At 39.8% G+C, this 18,108-nt stretch overlaps 1 protein-coding gene across 4 annotated transcripts in view; it reads left to right on the top strand.

Moving 5' to 3' along the window:
• dlg5a (discs, large homolog 5a (Drosophila)) overlaps positions 1-18,108 on the top strand; it is a 58,693-nt gene that overhangs the window by 16,719 nt on the left and 23,866 nt on the right. For 3 of the 4 annotated variants that reach the window (XM_017725167.2, XM_017725185.2, XM_017725193.2), the window contains exons 2-16: positions 1,018-1,086; positions 4,528-4,690; positions 5,976-6,119; positions 7,136-7,319; positions 10,162-10,418; positions 10,721-11,033; positions 11,982-12,212; positions 13,295-13,479; positions 13,913-14,038; positions 15,059-15,191; positions 15,726-15,853; positions 15,949-16,124; positions 16,255-16,358; positions 17,106-17,198; positions 17,507-17,812. In XM_017725167.2, the coding sequence (XP_017580656.1) occupies positions 1,018-1,086; positions 4,528-4,690; positions 5,976-6,119; positions 7,136-7,319; positions 10,162-10,418; positions 10,721-11,033; positions 11,982-12,212; positions 13,295-13,479; positions 13,913-14,038; positions 15,059-15,191; positions 15,726-15,853; positions 15,949-16,124; positions 16,255-16,358; positions 17,106-17,198; positions 17,507-17,812 (2,612 nt within the window). The remainder of the gene's footprint in view (positions 1-1,017; positions 1,087-4,527; positions 4,691-5,975; positions 6,120-7,135; positions 7,320-10,161; positions 10,419-10,720; positions 11,034-11,981; positions 12,213-13,294; positions 13,480-13,912; positions 14,039-15,058; positions 15,192-15,725; positions 15,854-15,948; positions 16,125-16,254; positions 16,359-17,105; positions 17,199-17,506; positions 17,813-18,108) is intronic. The other variant, XM_017725176.2, reaches the window with a different exon arrangement.

The raw sequence follows: 18,108 nt of genomic DNA, 5'->3' as shown, positions 1-18,108 counted from the left end.
GTGTATTGTATTATATTGTATTGTGACATCATTTATCACAGTAACAGTATATGCTGTCATATTGCCCAGCCTAAAGCAAACATACATCTTTGTGATTTGTAGGTATTTTGACCTGCTTTATCTTACTAGGCTACAGACAGTTGTCTACTGATGTCGGCCCAAAGCCAATGCTGTATCAGATAGGTGCCATCTCTTGGCACAGATCTCTGTCAAATATTGTTGGTGTGCAAATAGTTGTCTCTTCATTGTTTGTTTGTTTTTTTTTCTTTTCTACATCATTTGAGCACAGCAGGTGCTCTTTATGTTGTATGAACTTTCATGATGAATTGATCAATAGGAATGCTCCAAAATTTCTTGGAATAAAATGTCTTTAATTTCTTCATTGGTTTACAATAGAAATGCCTTTGGCAATTTTTTTGATAGTAACAATTTGTAAATGATATTTAGGACATAATTAGGTATACATATATGTTCTCATTATCAGGTACTTTGTACCTTATTTTTTACACTTTACTTGTGTACTAGCAGGGATTCTTAATGGACTGGATTCTTAAAAGAAGATCTTAAGTTCAGAGGCATTAAAAAATGAATGCACAGAGCATGTATTGCTGGGCAAACATTCTCTGTAAGAGAGCACAATGATACTGAAAACATCGGTATAGGCAGTTAATTTCTTTAAAAATGATTGACATTGATTGACAACACATCCATTATTGGTGCATCCCTAATTCTTAAAGGTCCCTTGAAAGAGGGTGAAATACTCTATCAAATATTGTGCTCTCTGCTCAGCTTAAATCTCTTATGGAGATTATTGTCATTGTAGCTGCATTAATCTGAAATAATTTTCTGAATATTTGCAGCAGATTGTCATGCCAGAGACCAGAAGATTAAAGAGGAGTTTTAGTTTGGTCATTTTAAGCTCAGGGATTCAGAATGAGGCTAGATTTATACAGATCTATTCAATTCAATTCTATGTTGCATTATTAAACATATTCTGCTTTTTTCTCTCCTCTGCAGGGTCCACCTACAGTGTCCTGTCCACTATGCCATCAGATTCCGAGAGCAGCAGTTCCCTCAGCAGTGTGGGTATGTTGGAGGCTTATCGCCTAGACTTTTCCCCATATGCAAACTGACACACTGATGCTTGGTGTTATATATGTGTGTGTGTGTGTGTGTGTGTGTGTGTGTATGCATGTCTGCGTCTGTTTATTTATCTTCACCTCCTCCAAATCACCAGTTTATTCTTGGCAAAATGAATGGTGGCGAGGTCCAGGCTGTAGCGTGTTGTGAGGCAGAACACAGTTTACTGGTTCGGTGCCAGAAGAAGAAAATGTGCACACTCATTGCTGTTCTGTGGATGCCTCCTCTCCAAATGACTCAGCACAAACCTCTAAAGGAGCCGGAAAGTTTTGCCAGAGACACCTACAATAGCCTGTGTCTGCATAAGTCTTGTGAGAGAAGCAGAGTGACAAGGCAGTGAGAGAAAGGGAACAGGGATGAAGCCTGCTGTACGACTTCCTTCAAGGACAGCTGCTGTTTGGTTCTCTCTGTGAACCACGGAACCTTGATTCAGAAAATAATTGTCTAAGTTTGTAGATTAAGTAGGAGTAACCTGTGCTTCTAATTGACCCATTAGGGATGAATTATACGGATCAATTATATAGCTGTTAGGGATGTGAGTTTTGGCTAATTCTTTTGACTGATAACTGATCATCATTAGTTGGTAATTATCTTTAAACAGCAAACCTAAAATCAATGACTAGCTGAGCCATGTTTGAAGCCAGTGTGAGATGTACATTTCAGTTGAAATCTGTATTAATGCACTGAGATAGTAAAAAGCGATTCTCATATGGGCTGTGGAATGTAGTACTGATAGGTGTGGTCAGGCGTCAGCGTGTTCAAAAAGTAAACGGCCTGGAACGCTGTGATATCCTCACACTGCCATGCATCATACTTGCTCTTAGAGGACACGGACAAAGTAGTTGTCTGTTTTGAGCTACGCACTTCACGTTTTCTATCAAGCATAACTAGATGTCTTTTGGGCCTTCATATATTCTATTCAAATATGTTGTTATTGATACAACATTAAGATTTTCTTTTAACTAATAGCATTGGTTAAATAATTGCTTATTCGTCGGTTAACAGTTCTTCTCCTGTAAAGTTCAGACAGCAGCTATATGTGTATATATAACATTTTAAGTAGATATTTGCTTCGAAAATATCAGCGTAGGGCACATGGTTTGATTTGAATGAAATTTTAAACCAAAATTTGATGTATTGGTTGTCTTTAGAAGAGCAGAACTTTTTATTTTGATGCCACATTTGTTATCCTGTACAAATGTTACATTTCTCTCTAATGCTAATGCAGATAGATCTAATTGAAATTTCCACATATTCTAAATGTTTGTGCTAGCATCGCTTGATATGAACATGAAAAATATCAGATATCTGCATCGGCTCACATTTCCCATATCACTGCATTCCCTATTCTAGTGTGTTATCTTCTTTATTTGTGTCTAGTTTTTTGTTGTGTAACCTTGCTAATTTAAATGGAGGCAAAGTTGTTGTTGCTTTTGTAGTTGCATTTGTTGTAGTACACCAACATAGTCCAGCGTGGTAGTGCGGCACTAGTGAATAGAAAATCGATTGCTATAATTCTAAACAAAAAGTTGTAGCATGCTAATGCGAATATTTTACATGCATCAATTTACATGCATCAGTAAAAACATACAGTTTCTCTAGGTTAAGTGGGACACTTGCTAACATTGAGGTCAGACAAGCTTTATACATTGCTTAGAGCGCGTTTTTGTAGGCATCATTCGAAATCTAACAGAAGATCTTAAGAGGCATTAAAAAATGAATGCACAGAAAGCATGCATTGCTGGACCAACATTCTCTGTAAGAGAGCACAATAATACTGGAAACATCGGTATAGGCAGTTAATTTCTTTAAAAATGATTGACAATCATCATTGACAGATGTTTAGATTTAGATTTGTATGTGGGCATTGGTACAAATGCACATTTAATTAAAAAAAAATTATCCCATTATTGGTGCATCCCTAATTCTTAAAGGTCCCTCGAAAGAGGGTGAAATACTCTATCAAATATTGTGCTCTCTGCTCATCTTAAATCTCTTATGGAGATTATTGTCATTGTTGCTGCATTAATCTGAAATAATTTTCTGAATATTTGCAGCAGATTGTCATGCCAGAGACCAGAAGATTAAAGAGGAGTCTTAGTCTGGTATTTTTAAGGTCATCATTTACATAAAGTGTTTAGAATGTCTGCTGCTTGACCTATTTTTTCATTTTAATTATATGCATTTTTTTCCTGAGGGTTATAGACCTAGTCATCCCTTAAAGGTTGGAATTTATTTTGGGTCTGGGTTTATTGGTTGTCTAAGCGTAAATGGTACACTAATTGTCAGATCTCTCTGCTTTCATTGTCTGCCTCAGGATCTTTGCAGTGTGTCATAACCTTAGTCTCTGTCTGTGGTAGTGTTTTCCTGTTCTTGTCTAAGAGGGCTTGGCTCTGCACTGCACACACTCGATTTACTCTACTCGCTAATTATCAAGCCATTCATTAGTGCAATAATTCAGACTTTGGAAAACTGTGTAATTCTCTGGGACTGAGGAATCTGATGGTTTTAATCTTTTCCCCTGGCTGTGTAAGGAATGGGCATTTTAACCGTTTTAGCTATTTGAATATCTGCATTTTTAAACAAATAGTATTCCCAACAAGAATACTAGGTTTAACATTTTGTTATTTCATGTAGTTATGATAGGAAGTGAACTATACCTTATTGTTCGGCTGATTTATTATATTATGCATAATTAAATTTGTATGTTTAATTCAGCGTGTCACTAGCTGACCTACACAATAATATACACACTATAAACAACTGTCATTTTTTGGTCTGAAATGTTTCTATATACAGCTTAGCTGTAGGGAAGCACAATGATATTAGAATCATATCGATATCAGCAGTTATTTGCGATGAAATACTGGCATCATACAAACACTGTGCTATTGCGCTAAAATGTCTGCCTTTTCTTCACTCTACAAATAGTTTTTATTTTTCTGTAATGCAATTACAGATGAATTTAGTCCCAAATATCTATGTTTTCAAAATTATGTATCGATATTTGTGTATTGGCAGATATGCTTGTGGAAAAATATTAAATATTGACATCGGCTCACAATACTCACACCGGTGTATCCCGCTTAGCTGTCACCATCGCTCTTAAAATGAGGCGCAGTATCAGTTGTTTGTGTCCTGACATTCCCTGCGGTTCTATGTTACATGCTCAGACAAAACCTTTTGTAAAAATTACAAAGCATTCTACGATTTATCTCTTTTTTTTTTTTTTCCCAATTGTACATTCCCTATTTAAATGCCCAAATAAGTAAAGGAGTACTGAGGTGGAGTTAAATATCCAGATAACCACACACATTCCTAGCATGTCCCGCAGTGTTTGTTCTTTGTGAAGGTGCCTTTGCCCCGGTGACTTGCTCACTGTTGCAGGTACCAAAGCCTCATCACCTCCACCTGCGCTCAATGACAACCGGCCAGCCAGTGAGAACCTGGACACCATCCTGTTCCAGCTGAGACAGGTGACCAGGGAACGGGACGAGCTCCGAAAACGCCTTGCTCTCGCGTCTCCAGGCACCACCTTCGATGACTGCAGGTACTGTCCACGCTCCTCCACTTATTGAGACTATGGACTCTATTAGCGGCCAACATTAAGTTGGGAGCCCTTGTGACAAGTATCAGTTACTAAATATTAGCTTAGTCTATACCATAATGCAGGGCATAAGATGTTGATGATTTTTTTAAAATATTTTATTTATGTTTTTGTAGACTAAGACAAAAGAACAGTATGAGCCACCCATGCCACCACCACCCCCCACCCCCCAAAAAATAGCCCATTACCAAAAAAAGAGCAATGAAAAAGCCAAAGTTCCGAAACTGCATATGCAGCATATGTCAGAAAAACCCCAAAAAAAAACAAAAGGGTCCCATACATTTGTATACTTCTTGATTGAACCTGTATTGACTCATTTAAATTTAAATTCAGATTTCCACTCTACAAGAATAATCTTTTTTGCCAAAACAATGCCAAACATTAATGCCTGCTGCTGTCTATATGGTAAGAAAAGTGAGGTAACCAAGCACCCTGTCAGAGCCAATATTAAGTCAGGGGACATCTCTCTGTCGTACACCTTGGAAAACTAGTTAAATATGTTGGCCCAAAAAGATGACGTTTTGGGGTAGAACCAAAATATATGATCCAAGGTTCCATCAAACGCTTTTCATCTGTCACGCAGTTTGGAAAAGGAAGGATAAATCTTACTTAGTTTCTCCTTGGAATAGTGTAATCTGTGGATAATCTTGACTGTTGTTGATCTTTATTTGCATTAATTAGGTAAACTTGCTTTATACCATTAGTGATGCAGCGTGGCCAGCAAACGTTTCAGTATTACATGTTACATCCGACACTTGTTTTGTATATGCATACTGGCACGCTGCTTGCAAAATGCAGCAAAAAACTACCAGCTACTGCACTTTGTCTGTGCTACTGCACTTTGTCTGTGCTACTGCACTTTGTCTGTGCTACTGCACTTTGTCTGTGCTGCTGCAGTGCTTGCCTGCATAAAAGGCTACATTGATACAATTGATACAAATGACTTTGTATTGGATGCATTGTAAGAATATGCTGCATTTTGGGGGAAGACAAATTAGCAGACAGATTTGCTAAATGTATATGCCTTTGGTAGGTTGCTGTAAATATGCCTCTCTTTAATGCTCTCTTGAGTTTCTTTGGAGAAAAAACAGTAAGGACTGTTGCAATGAAACATGCATTTTTCAGACTTCTGGACATAAACTGGAGTTGTCTAATAGGATATGAAGACGCCATGCCAGTTTTTTTGGAGATGGACACTATGTTGATGTATTGCTCTTGTCTCCAAAAGGCCAAATTCCAAAGCTGGTCATGATTACGAGAGGCTCAAGACGCAATGCATGAAGGCCATGGCGGACCTGCAGTCTCTGCAGAACCAGCACACCAAGACCCTGAAGAGATGTGAGGAGGCCGTGAAGGAAGCTGACTTCTACCAGTGAGTGTTATGCTGCTTGCTGCAGGCCATGCGCTTGCTGAGAATCTGTGGGCTTTTCCCGCTGAGCAGGAGGAAGGGGAGGGCAGGTTGCCTTGCTCCGACACAGCGAGATGCGGGTGCTAAGAGCCATCTGCTATGTTTGTAGTAGAGGTTTTAATTAAACCCGGAATGCTCAGCAGTGTTATTAAAGCTCTGTTAAATGTCTGAAGACACAAGATGAATGCAGTGCTGTTAATTTGCCTAATGCCTTTTGGGTGTTCTCTGGTGACTTTTTCCCGCCAAATAATGCGCTGAGACTTATAAAAATGTTGTGTAGAGACTCAGAGCTGTAGCATTTATATTGATGGGGAAAGTCGTTATATTTTGCACCAAATGGAAGGGCAGTATATGCTGTAATCTCTGTCATAAACATACTGTAGTTTGTGCGTAATCCTGACATGTTCTCCTGCGGACAGCCATATACACACAGATGTGCCAGCTACAGTAATTCTGGTTATTATCTAGTCATGTAAGGACGCGAGGCCTCCTGTCAACATGCCTGCTTTGCTGGAATATGCACACACAAGGGCGGGATGGGGGAGACGAAGATTAATATTTTCTGCAGTTTTCTGTTTAACCTTTATGAGCAAGACCATTTGCGTTTTAAAGACTTGTAAATGAGGCATACATGCATCTTAGTGGCTCAAAAGGAAAGAAATACTATACTTCAAAATAAGACAATGTTGGTATAATGTCTACCAGTTGTAATGGTGTTTAATCTGTGGTGAGTTATTCAAAAAGGAATAAGTCAAAATGAACTTTGAATTTCTCACCACAGATGTATTGAGTTAGGAATTAAATATCATTGCTCCAGGACATTGTGCTGCATTTAACACTGAAAAGCTTCAGACAAAGTGTTAATTGGTATGTGTTAGTGTGTGTTAATTTCAGAAGCGAAAATCTCTTGTACCTTGTTCTTAAAAAGTGCTCTAGTAACGTATCAAACTAAATAAAATTGTGTTTGTTTCGGGTCCTAGCATGCTGCACAGTCGTCTCCTGAGTGATCAGTCTCAGCTGAAGGAGGAGATGGAGGTGATGAGGAGAGAGAATGCTCAGCTTGTAAGAGAGCACAACCATCTGAAACAGAGCTGTGAAGAGCTCAAGAGACTTCACTCGGAGGACCAGAAAGAGGTGGCTGATATGAGACTGCAGCAACAACAGGTACAGCTGTAACGAACTACACATGTCCAGTGATACCAAGCGTACTTCAGGGCATATGATGGCTCAGTGAAATCAAGAAAAAAATATGAATAGAAAAAATGCTGATTGCTGTTGTGATTTAAAATAAGAGGTTTGGATGTAAAATTATATTTGTTTGTAAGGAAATCTGAAACAAGTCTCCATGAATAAAATTAAGATATTCAGTTTTTTGGCCACATTTAACTGTGAAAAGCCATTTCAGAGTCAAAAGCAAGGAAAAAGAGACCAGTGACTTGTTTTGTCATATATCAGATGATCAGATGAAGGGAGGATTCATTCCACAAGATTCAGTGCGTGGCATAACATAGCTCAAGCTCGCTCTCTCTCTCTCTCTCTCTCTCTCTCTCTCTATATATATATATATATATATATATATATATATATATATATATATATATATACATACACACATACACACACACACACACACACACACACACACACCCCAGAAATGGTCTTTTGCATTCCCATCCATTACAAAAGTAATAGTAATGGTAATTGTACATCACTTTTTACCTCAGTATATTTCAGGTAACTTTGCTGAGCTGAAACAAACATTTTTGTAATGTTATCAAGTGAGCGCTGTTTTTATCGGCTAAAGCAGTGTTATCTCCTTTATCACAGATGGCCTAACTCAGTTTGGGTTTTCTATTTCTGTCACATCTCCACGGACATACTGATATGACGCAAGTTTAGAAGTCCTTTTTGAAGTTCTCTAACTTTAAACCACATTTGTCATAATACGTATATAATATATTTTTAATTACAGTTCTGGTCATTTATAGGAGCAGCAATTTTATACAGACTGATGTATCTTCTTGTATGCACTTCAACAACACAGTTTGGCATGTTGACTCAGAGTAAAGGCTAAAGAACGTTTGTTGATTCTACAGAAAATGTTAAATTTCAATGCTAAACTAGTAACTTGCAGTAGAGGGAGGGCGCATAGCCATGCTAGTGCAGTGCCGATATGGACACGCCCCCACTAGCTGAAGCTATGCAAAGGAATTCTGGAGTTTTGTTCCAGTTGTTTAACGGGCTGGAAAATAGATCAGAATTGTTTAACAGCGTGACTGGTCCCCTTGAACGTGGCCATTCGGACCATGGTGATACAGACACATTCCTCTTCTTCCCCTGTCCTCATGATTCAGTTCTTCATGTTTTTGTTTTTGCACCACACCATTTTTTTTCTTTGCATACAGTTGCAAATGTTAAGCAAATGAGGATTTTAAATGGACCATGTGTTTTGAGTCCCTGGGCCATTTAGTTTGTGGACATGCAACTCTTTAGTGTTGGCTGCTGAGTGAAACATTGAAGCCTTTTCATTTTGATTTTATTTTGTCAGGTATTTGTATAAGTTGCTTTTATCCAGACATGCATGAGACACTTACAAATATCCTCTGTTATATACTGTGTGTTGCAAATAGATGGTATTCATCATAATTGGCTTTAAAATAAGAGAGAAATGTTTTCATATTCAGTGCAAGAGTCTTTGGGAATGTCAAAAAGAATCTGCAAAAAGCTGTAGTTTTATTACACTGGTGCTTCATTAAATGTAGATCTATGAAATAAGATGTCTTAAAAACAGCCATGGAAACCACCAAGGAATGCAAATCATTTAACTTTACTTTGTCTTTTATAGATTAGTGAAAGTAAATTCATTGTGAGTATGTGTAGTACATCTCTGGCCAAATGTCCTGCTGAAACATGCCCATGTGCAATGGCCTTTCTGCTTTTCTCTCTCTGGATTCACCCAGCCTGCGGCACTGCGGGCAGACCTGAACACCAGCCTTCTCACCTGACCTTGACATGCAGTGAATCATAAGCTGTTGAGCCTGGAGATTATTTGATCAGATGTAACTGTGTCAACACGAACACATCTCGCTACATCAGTCATATTGGGCCCCTGTCACAAGAAGTCTAGTTTCATTTTTCCCCCTTGCTGTCTGATTTATCAGACTTCCTCCTAGATTAAATTCCTGAAACATTCGCAGACTGAAGGCTTGGGAATCTTTTGCAGAGGTCTTTATCCCGCAGTGAAGCATTAACAGGAGATTCACAGTATCAGCAGTAGCGTGCAGAGCTGCTGTGTGTGCACGGCCTGTGCCATTTGTGTGATGGCAGCAGCAGAACTTTGGAGAGGGACTAAAGGGGGCTTTTGACCTGTCAGCAGTGCTTACCCTGCCCTGTTTCCCTCAGGAGCCTCAGCACATGCGTCACTCACTGTGAAAAGGGCAGCCTGGAAGGGCAAGTGCTGTTTGACTGATGGGAGCAGACTCCAAGACTCTTACAGTTAGTCAATACTGTAAGCACGATTACGTGGCCTTAGGGATAGTCCGGTCCAGATGCAGCGAATCGGAACAAGATTGGCTACTTCAGATTGACCTGAGGCACAATGTGACGTTCTCTTTTTTCAAAGACAAGAAGGCTTCTTTAAGCACTTGTCTTTAAATTTGCATTCACATAAAATGTTGCTTCTTTATTATTATTATTATTACTGTAAAAGGTGTGCAGAGCAGCTCAGAGATGAGAATTTTTTACTTAATATATTGATAGATTTTCTGAAAGTATTGATATTCCAACGGGACAGTCCCTCATTTTATTTCGATTGATCAGTATTAACATGAAATGAATTACAAATCAATTGCTCTAGTGCTGGTGCTGTGGAGTCACTGTGCTCTTTTCTGACCCATGGTTGCCCTCTGGTGTTTGTATTATGTAATTTATTTTTGCTTTTGAGCTAAAAAGAAATTGTATGCTCATTTATTTGCAGGGTTGAGTGATTGTTGTGTTTCCTGTTTAGGTCATTAGAGAGAATGGATCATCAGAGGTTCTGAAGCTCTATGACACAGCCATGGATAAGCTGGAGGGGCTGAAGAAAGAGTACGACAGCTTGAGCAAACGGTATAGCGAAAAGGTAGCCAATCACAACACGGACCTGAGTCGACTGGAGCAGGCAGAGGAGGAGAACAGGCGGCTGCAGAAACAGCTTGAAACTTTGATAAAGCAGAGAGACACGGCCATCCACTATCAGCAACAGTACTCCGCCTCAATCCGGAGGTAATACGCAGTAACAATAGTTACATGTGCAATAGTACATGTGCATCTAGAATCTCATATGTATTGACTGTTACATTGCTTTGCCATTCTTTATTATGTTTACAATAATATAACTGAATAAAGAAATCTCAGTTTTTGGAGAGGTTGCCAGTCCGTCACAGGGCAAATGAAAAAGAAATAAAATACAAATCGTACAGATACAAAAGTAACTTAAGAGTGAAAAGTTATAGTGTGTCACCAAACATGAGCATTGAGCTTAGCACATTATGTTTTGGAGTTCTGACCACTGTGTACCATTTCAGGTTTGATTCAGTTCAGCAGGAGCTGAATAAGACCTCTTCTCAGAATAAGGAGCTACAGAGAGAGATGGAGAGGCTGCAGTCGGAGGTGACACGCTATAAGAACTTCCAGCTGAAGGCGGTGAAGGATGCTGAGAAGTATAAAGAGGAGCGGGACTCTGTGTTTAATGAGTACAGGCTGATCATGAGTGAAAGGGACCAGGTGATTAAAGAGGTGGACAAGCTGCAGACAGAGCTAGAGGCAGCCGAGGCTCGACTGAAAAACACCTCATCGGAGAGGATGGTGGCCAGCGAAGAGTTAGAAGCGCTCAGACAGGTAACAGTGAGGAGCTGGCAAGGGACCTTTATGTAGTTTTTAATGAGAAATATCTGTAGGTCATAGTTTCTCTCCTTTAGATCTTAGTAAAAGGCAGATGTGTAAAGTCCGGTCAGATGCTCTTGGCTTTTTACTCTGTGTTATGTACTATACAGTCTTTGATTAGAGACCCTCAAGCTGTACTGATATGTAAAATGAAATTGACTTTACAAGCCCTGGTGTAAAATAGCAAAAACACTTGTATGTTTGTTGTATAAACAATATGCCTACATGACGACAACAGCAGCAACTATTACAGAATATATATATATATATATATATATATATATATATATATATATATATATATAAATATATACTTTTCTATAAAGTACTGAGGCTGCTACATACAGAGGCTGCTAACTGTAATATTATATATATATATATATATATATATATATATAATTACAGTTAGCAGCTCAAAGTACTTTATAGAACAGTGATGAAGTAACAGTAGTAAAAGAGAAAAAATTAATAAATGACAATGAAGAGTATTCATTAAAATAGACAATAACATTTGATAATATTAACAAGGTAATCTAAAAAGAAAGCTAGTGTCTAAATTAAAAGCTAAATTAAAGAGAGATTTTTTCAATTTTTTTTAATAAGTATGCACTGAGCTTGGTTGCCTAATAAAAGATGGAGCTGAGTTCTACAGTTTAAAAACATAATAACTATATATTAATACATAATAATTCTGTGAGGAGAATGTCAGAATGAAATTAGCAATTGGGAAATAACTCAAGTCAGATATCACTTCTGTATTTTCTTGCTTTGTATTATTACAGTACTGTAAGGTCTTTGATTGTAAAAGTCTTAATATGACTTGACAGAGCAGTGAGTAAAATCCCAAACGTATATATTCATCAGAGTATGATGTGGCATTTACTGACAGTATTGTGTTTGCAGGAGCTTAATTCATCGCTGGTGGATCGAGACCGAGCCATCTGTGAGCGGAACGAGCTGCTGGAGAAATACTGCCATGAAGTGAAGGACAAGGCGGAGGCGCAGAAAGAGCTGAGTCAGGCCTGTAAAGACATTGAGACTGTGCGTGAAGAGCGAGACGTGGCCAGGAAAGAGAGAACTGAAGCCATCATCCAGAGGGACCAGCTACTGCGGGAGTACTACCAAGCCAGACAGGTACTCCCACGCAGGGCTGAACTGAAGTATATGAATACTGCAATTATTTTGCATATAAGAGGTTATTTCTGTTGCCTGAATGCCTTCAAACTGTGATACTGCATGTGTGTCATAAGCATTTAATACTGATAAGTTCCTCCTTAATAGTTACTAAATTAAGACACTATTTGAAGTATTCATGAATATCGCATATCTTATGCATTTGTTCCGACGACTTGTGTAATTGCTGACTTCCTATAGGGCATTTGGACCCAGATGGCTTTTCATTGTTTTTGGGTTTTATATGATGGTGCTTTGCGTAATAATGCAGAGGGAAATGAGGGCAACGGGGCTAATGTAACTTGCTGTCTGCAGTGATAAAGAGACAGCTCTGTTTCTGTAGCTCTTTTTATATCTACTCTCAGATGAAACTTTTAGCAGCCCTCTTTCTGTCTCCCGCCTAGCAAAAGTGCCTTGTACTTTCAGCGATGCCTGTTCCAGACATGAATAATGCAAAATTAATTTGCTCAACTTTGCACTCTATTGAGTTCATCTCAGATAACCTTTTTTTTTTCAAGTTATTTGAGCCAAAATTATGACTTGTGTTCTATCTTTTATAGTTTTCTTTAAGAGAGATTTCTGAGGTTCATCTGTTATGACCTTCATAAGTATATACTTGTTTGCTTCTATCTGAAATGCTTGAAATCTCTGGTTGGTTATGCTCTCATCCCTCTCTTTGTCCTTTCTCGACCTTTCACTGTAGCATAGTGTTCATATAAATAAATTCTTCTGCATTTGGAATGCATTATTCTATTCTACTGTCAAAAAAAGGGCCAACATTTGTCACTTAGCTCCAGCAGAGGGCGCTGTAGCTGTTCTCTTTAGATTCTGAACTTGTGTTAGATTGTGACTGTGTGGATGGGCTTTAGTCTGAGGAAGCCTAAGGATTCTAACCACTCTAAGTATCCAAGGGGCTTTACATATCTAGTGAAGAATAGCAATAATAAGAAGAACCAGTTAAAAATAATAAATGCTTTATTTACATAATGGCAGCTTTTCTGACCTGTAGAGTTGTTTCTAATGTGTGCACTTGACATAAATAGAAACAAGACACAGCCACTTTGGACATGGAGCGTGCCAATAAGGAGATTGAGGTGTTGAGGAAGCAGTGTGAGGCCATGTCTCAGGAACTGAAGGAGGCTGTGCAGGAGGCTGAGGTTGCGAAGTGCCGCCGAGACTGGGCCTTCCAGGAAAGAGACAAGATCGTGGCAGAAAGAGAAAGCATCCGGTACAGTCACATTATGTCGGTGGAGCGAGCCCAGAGCCACAAGTTTCATATGATTAAATGGGAATTCCACTAATTTTTCAAAAATTCTGCACAACTCCAGTTACTGAGTCATTCAGGATGGTTTGATATGAAAAGGTTCATTGTAGAGAGACATACAGACTTTGATTTCATACAGTGGTGGTGATGGGAACCAGGGTTCACAGTATATGGCCTTTTAATTTGGTGTACAACACTACCAGTGAACCTACATGGTCAGTGGAATTTCCCTTTAATGATTGTTTTCTCTAACTGGATTCTTAAATATGAGATTATTAAATTATAGATATATTATATATTAGATATATTAGTTATTAAAATGAAGATAGTCCTGTACATTTTTATTAGTATGGCTTTAGGGGGTCTTTGCAGTGTTGTTTTCTGTACTGTGTGGCAGAACCCTGTGTGATAACCTGCGCAGAGAAAGGGACCGTGCTGTTAGCGACCTGGCCGACGCCCTGCGCAACCTAGACGACATGAGAAAACAGAAGAATGATGCTGCTCGGGAGCTGAAGGAGCTAAAGTGAGCATTTTTTGGTTTTATTCCTGCCTTTCTCCGTTCTCCCTCTGTCTCTTTCTCCCTCTGTGTCTTTCTCTCTCCCTCATGGCCATACTCATGAAACGTGGACTCCTGAAATAGACATGTGCTGTCTGTCAGCTACTGCTCCATTGCCTCAAGCTCCCTCTAGTGGCTAGTTAATGCATGCCAGCTATTCAAGGCCTTTCCTTCCCCTTAAAAAATAATAAAGAACTACTTGAAAGACTTTTCCAGACTTTTTAAAGTCAGTGAAGCCCTCCAGGCTTTTCTCTCACTGAGCCCATGTATCTTAGTGACAGTTTGCCAGAATTCCCATACTACTTGATCCTGTTCTTTTCACCTACTTTGGAGGTGTGACCTTGATGCTGCTTTTATCACTTTTCTTGCTGGAATGTATTTATTCCCTAAGCATCTTATAAAACATTTAGTCAACAAACATACTCAGGTTATATGGTTCCGACTGTCTCTTGGATGTGTCTCTTCACACGATCAAGACAATATAAAAGGGTTTTCCAGCGCTGTCGCCTCACAGCAAGGAGGGCCTGTGTTCGATTCCCCGGCCGGGTGACCACGGTCCTCTCTGTGTGGAGTTTGCATGTTCTCTCCGTGTCTGCGTGGGTTTCCTCCGGGTTCTCCGGTTTCCTCCCACAGTCCAAAGACATGCAGTCAGGCCAATTGGACGTGCTAAAAGTTGCCCCTAGGTGTGAGTGTTTGAGTGACTGTCTGTGTCTGTCTCTGCCCTGCGATGGACTGGCGACCTGTCCAGGGTGTATCCTGCCTTCCGCCCGAAGACTGCTGGGGATAGGCTCCAGCACCCCCCCCGTGACCCTGACGGAGAAGCGACTTAGAAAATGGATGGATGGATGGATGTGTGGATGGATGGATAGCCTTCTTTGCTTCCCTTTTTCATTTCTGAAGATGAGAGTGGAAACGAGCTGAATGATGTGTGTCGCTGTATATGCACAGAGTTGAAATGTGTTGGGTTGTGCTCTGTGGGGGCTATAGGGAGAAGATGGAGAGCCAGCTGGAGAAGGAGGCACGCTTCTGCCAGCTGATAGCACATAGCTCGCATGATTCAGCCATAGACACAGACTCGCTGGAGTGGGAGACTGAAGTAGTGGAGTTTGAGAAGGACAGGGTGAGTCTCACACTTTACATCACATTATCTCTGGGTCAGGTGTATGAAAGGTGAGGAAAGAGCATTTAATTCTTCTCTGTTCCTCTTTTCTTTGTATCTTGTGTCTCAAGGCTTTTATATGGGCACACATGATGAATTTCTAACATGATGTGTGTGTGTTTGTGTGTGTGTGTGCGCGCAATGTGAAATAAATAAAATACCATACATGTAACATACCATACATAATATAATATTTCAGCATTCTGAAAGAACTAAAAAGATGATTAACTAGGTCTACAATGAAGTGTCAAAATCTAACACTTTTTAAATAATTTAAGTGCTAATGAAAATGAGAAATAGTGATTAAAAACACTTTTTGTTTGCTTTGCTCTATTGCATCTGTCTTGAATTAGAATTTTGATTTTGGGCAAGAATTTTCGTTTCGGTCCATCAGTATCGTCATATTGTATCATATCTTATCGTATCATATATATCATATCATATCTCTAACAGCTACTGTGATTTCTGTGCTTTTTTTTTTTTTAAACCATGCAGGATGACATGGATTTGAAGGCATTGGGGTTTGATATCGCAGAGGGGGTGAATGATCCATATTTACCTGGGGATTGTGGGATTTTTGTGACCAGAGTGGACAAAGGAAGTATCGCGGACGGAAGATTAAGGTAGTTTTAGATATTGAGTGCTTTCTCGACAATGGTACCTGCTCATTTCACTGCCCATTACTTTGGCCTAACCATCTGTGCCTTTTTCCTTGCAGAGTGAATGACTGGCTGCTGAAGATAAATGACATAGACCTGACTAACAAAGACAGGAAGCAGGTCATCAAAGCTGTGCTTAATGGAGGAGGTGTGATCAATATGGTGGTGCGCAGGAGAAAGTCTTTAGGTGGAAGACTAGTTACTCCTGTCCATATTAATCTCATCGGACACAAAGGTATGACTTCTGCCTGTTTCTCAGGCTGGGAAAGTTTAGTTTAACACAAAGGAACATGAGGCTGATTTATGTATTACTGCTCATGCTGTCTTATCAATAACTCCTGGTCCATATGGATGGTCTCTTTCAGACAGCGGCATTGGTCTGGAGGGTGGAGTTTATGTGACGGCTATAGCAGCAGGCAGCCCGGCTGCCAGAGAGGGCACTCTTACCATTGGAGATCGCCTAATAGCTGTGAGTCTGCAAGCAGTCATACAGTCCTTTAAGAAATGAAACCAGAGTTTGCTCTTTAATTTATACTGGGGAGTTGGGTTCTCTTCATAATTCCCTGACCTTAGCCCTTATCATGATCTCTCAACTTAAGCAGATTCTTAATCCAGCTACTTATCTTAAACTCGTGAGTGTAATTATACTTAATGTCGTTCAGATCCTCCACTTCACCTTAAATGGCAATAGTTAAGTTAGGTCATATGCAGAATGATGCCCTCGCTGTAGTGATTTGTAATGCCAACATGAGATGGGTTTTGTAGCCTCTGATATCAAGATGGGATCTTCTTGTTGTCGCTGCACTGACATATATGCATTGTAACTAGGTTATAACTTGCACAACTTGCACTTTTAATTTTATGTAAATTTACTTGATCTTTACTTACAAACCCAATTTAAAAAAAAAATGTTGGGATGGCATGTGAAATGTAGTACATTGAAAATGGTGCAAAATCAATTTTTATGCTTTGTATTTGACATTTCTCATATTTTAGTATTGAGTTTGAATGTCACATGTCAGAGAGCTTATCTTAATGCCGGATGTTAAGGGTGCACTGTCTATAACCTCCTTTTCAGCAAGACTGAGGTGTGTATATATTAGTACTCCTGTACCATGGATTGTCATATGCATAATGTGATGGAAATAGAAGGACTGAAAAGTCTGTTTGTGCCTTTCCTTTTGGTGAAGTGCTGACCTACATTTCCCCTTCTCAGATAAATGGAATCGCTGTGGATAACAAATCTGTGACGGAATGTGAGGCTTTGCTGAGGGGCTGTAGGGATTCGCTCAGCCTCTCCCTCATGAAGGTGAGCGTCTCTCGCTGCTGTGTGCGTGTGCCATGCTCTCATTTCTAAATGTGGAGATCTTCTTCTCACATTATGTCCAACTCATTTGTGACAGCTCTCTCTGAACTGAAACACAGGCTTTGATGTATTAAAGAGTGGTGCTTCAGCCGCAGGGTTTTGTAATCCCAGGCAGTTGGCTGGTCTGGATGGTGTCATTTGAAACATCTCACATTTTTCAGAACTGCAGAAACCTTTTTTTCTGTCAGAGTTGCCAACTATTGGGTTCCTGAAAAGCGACATCTAGTGATCTAAATCTGTGTTCTGGCTAGTTCTTTCCCCAGAGTACATCAGGACAGAACATCTTTGAGACGCTGAGGGAGGCTGAGAAGTCCAACTGCAGAACACTCATGTCTGAGGTTCACTCTCGCAACAGCAGGAACCTCAAACACAACAGCTCGACACAGACGGACATCTACAGTAACGAGGCTGGAGGAGAGAGGAGGAAGGCCAGGGCTGAGTCAGAGGAAGGCGGATTCTCAGAGAGGAAGTCGCCTTTCCCCAGCTCCACCCTGCACCCCAGCAGCCTCCGGCCAGCCTCAGAGCTGGGGGGCCGATACAGCGGCAGTGCCTTCCAGGTAGGGTAGGGACTTTAGATACGTTCTATAAATTCAGCCTTCAAAAGCAGAGTGGAGACAGCAATGTCAGCTTTATTCTTTTTCTTTTATCAAGCCAATGTTCCAGTTTACTTAAACACCAATATAGGTCCATTGTCAGGAAAAATAAAGGGAGAAACAATTGCTGTTTTTCAGTTTAAAACAGATGGAGAATAGGCTACAACTGGGTTGGCCCACATATCAATTAACAGGCCTTGAATACTCATTTCCAATCTGAACAGTAGTGCCATACCAGCTGTACTCGATATGTCCTATAT

Source organism: Pygocentrus nattereri, chromosome 5, assembly GCF_015220715.1.
Source record: "Pygocentrus nattereri isolate fPygNat1 chromosome 5, fPygNat1.pri, whole genome shotgun sequence".
NCBI classification, from domain to species: Eukaryota; Metazoa; Chordata; class Actinopteri; order Characiformes; family Serrasalmidae; genus Pygocentrus; species Pygocentrus nattereri.
This window is presented reverse-complemented; position numbering and strand designations above follow the sequence as displayed.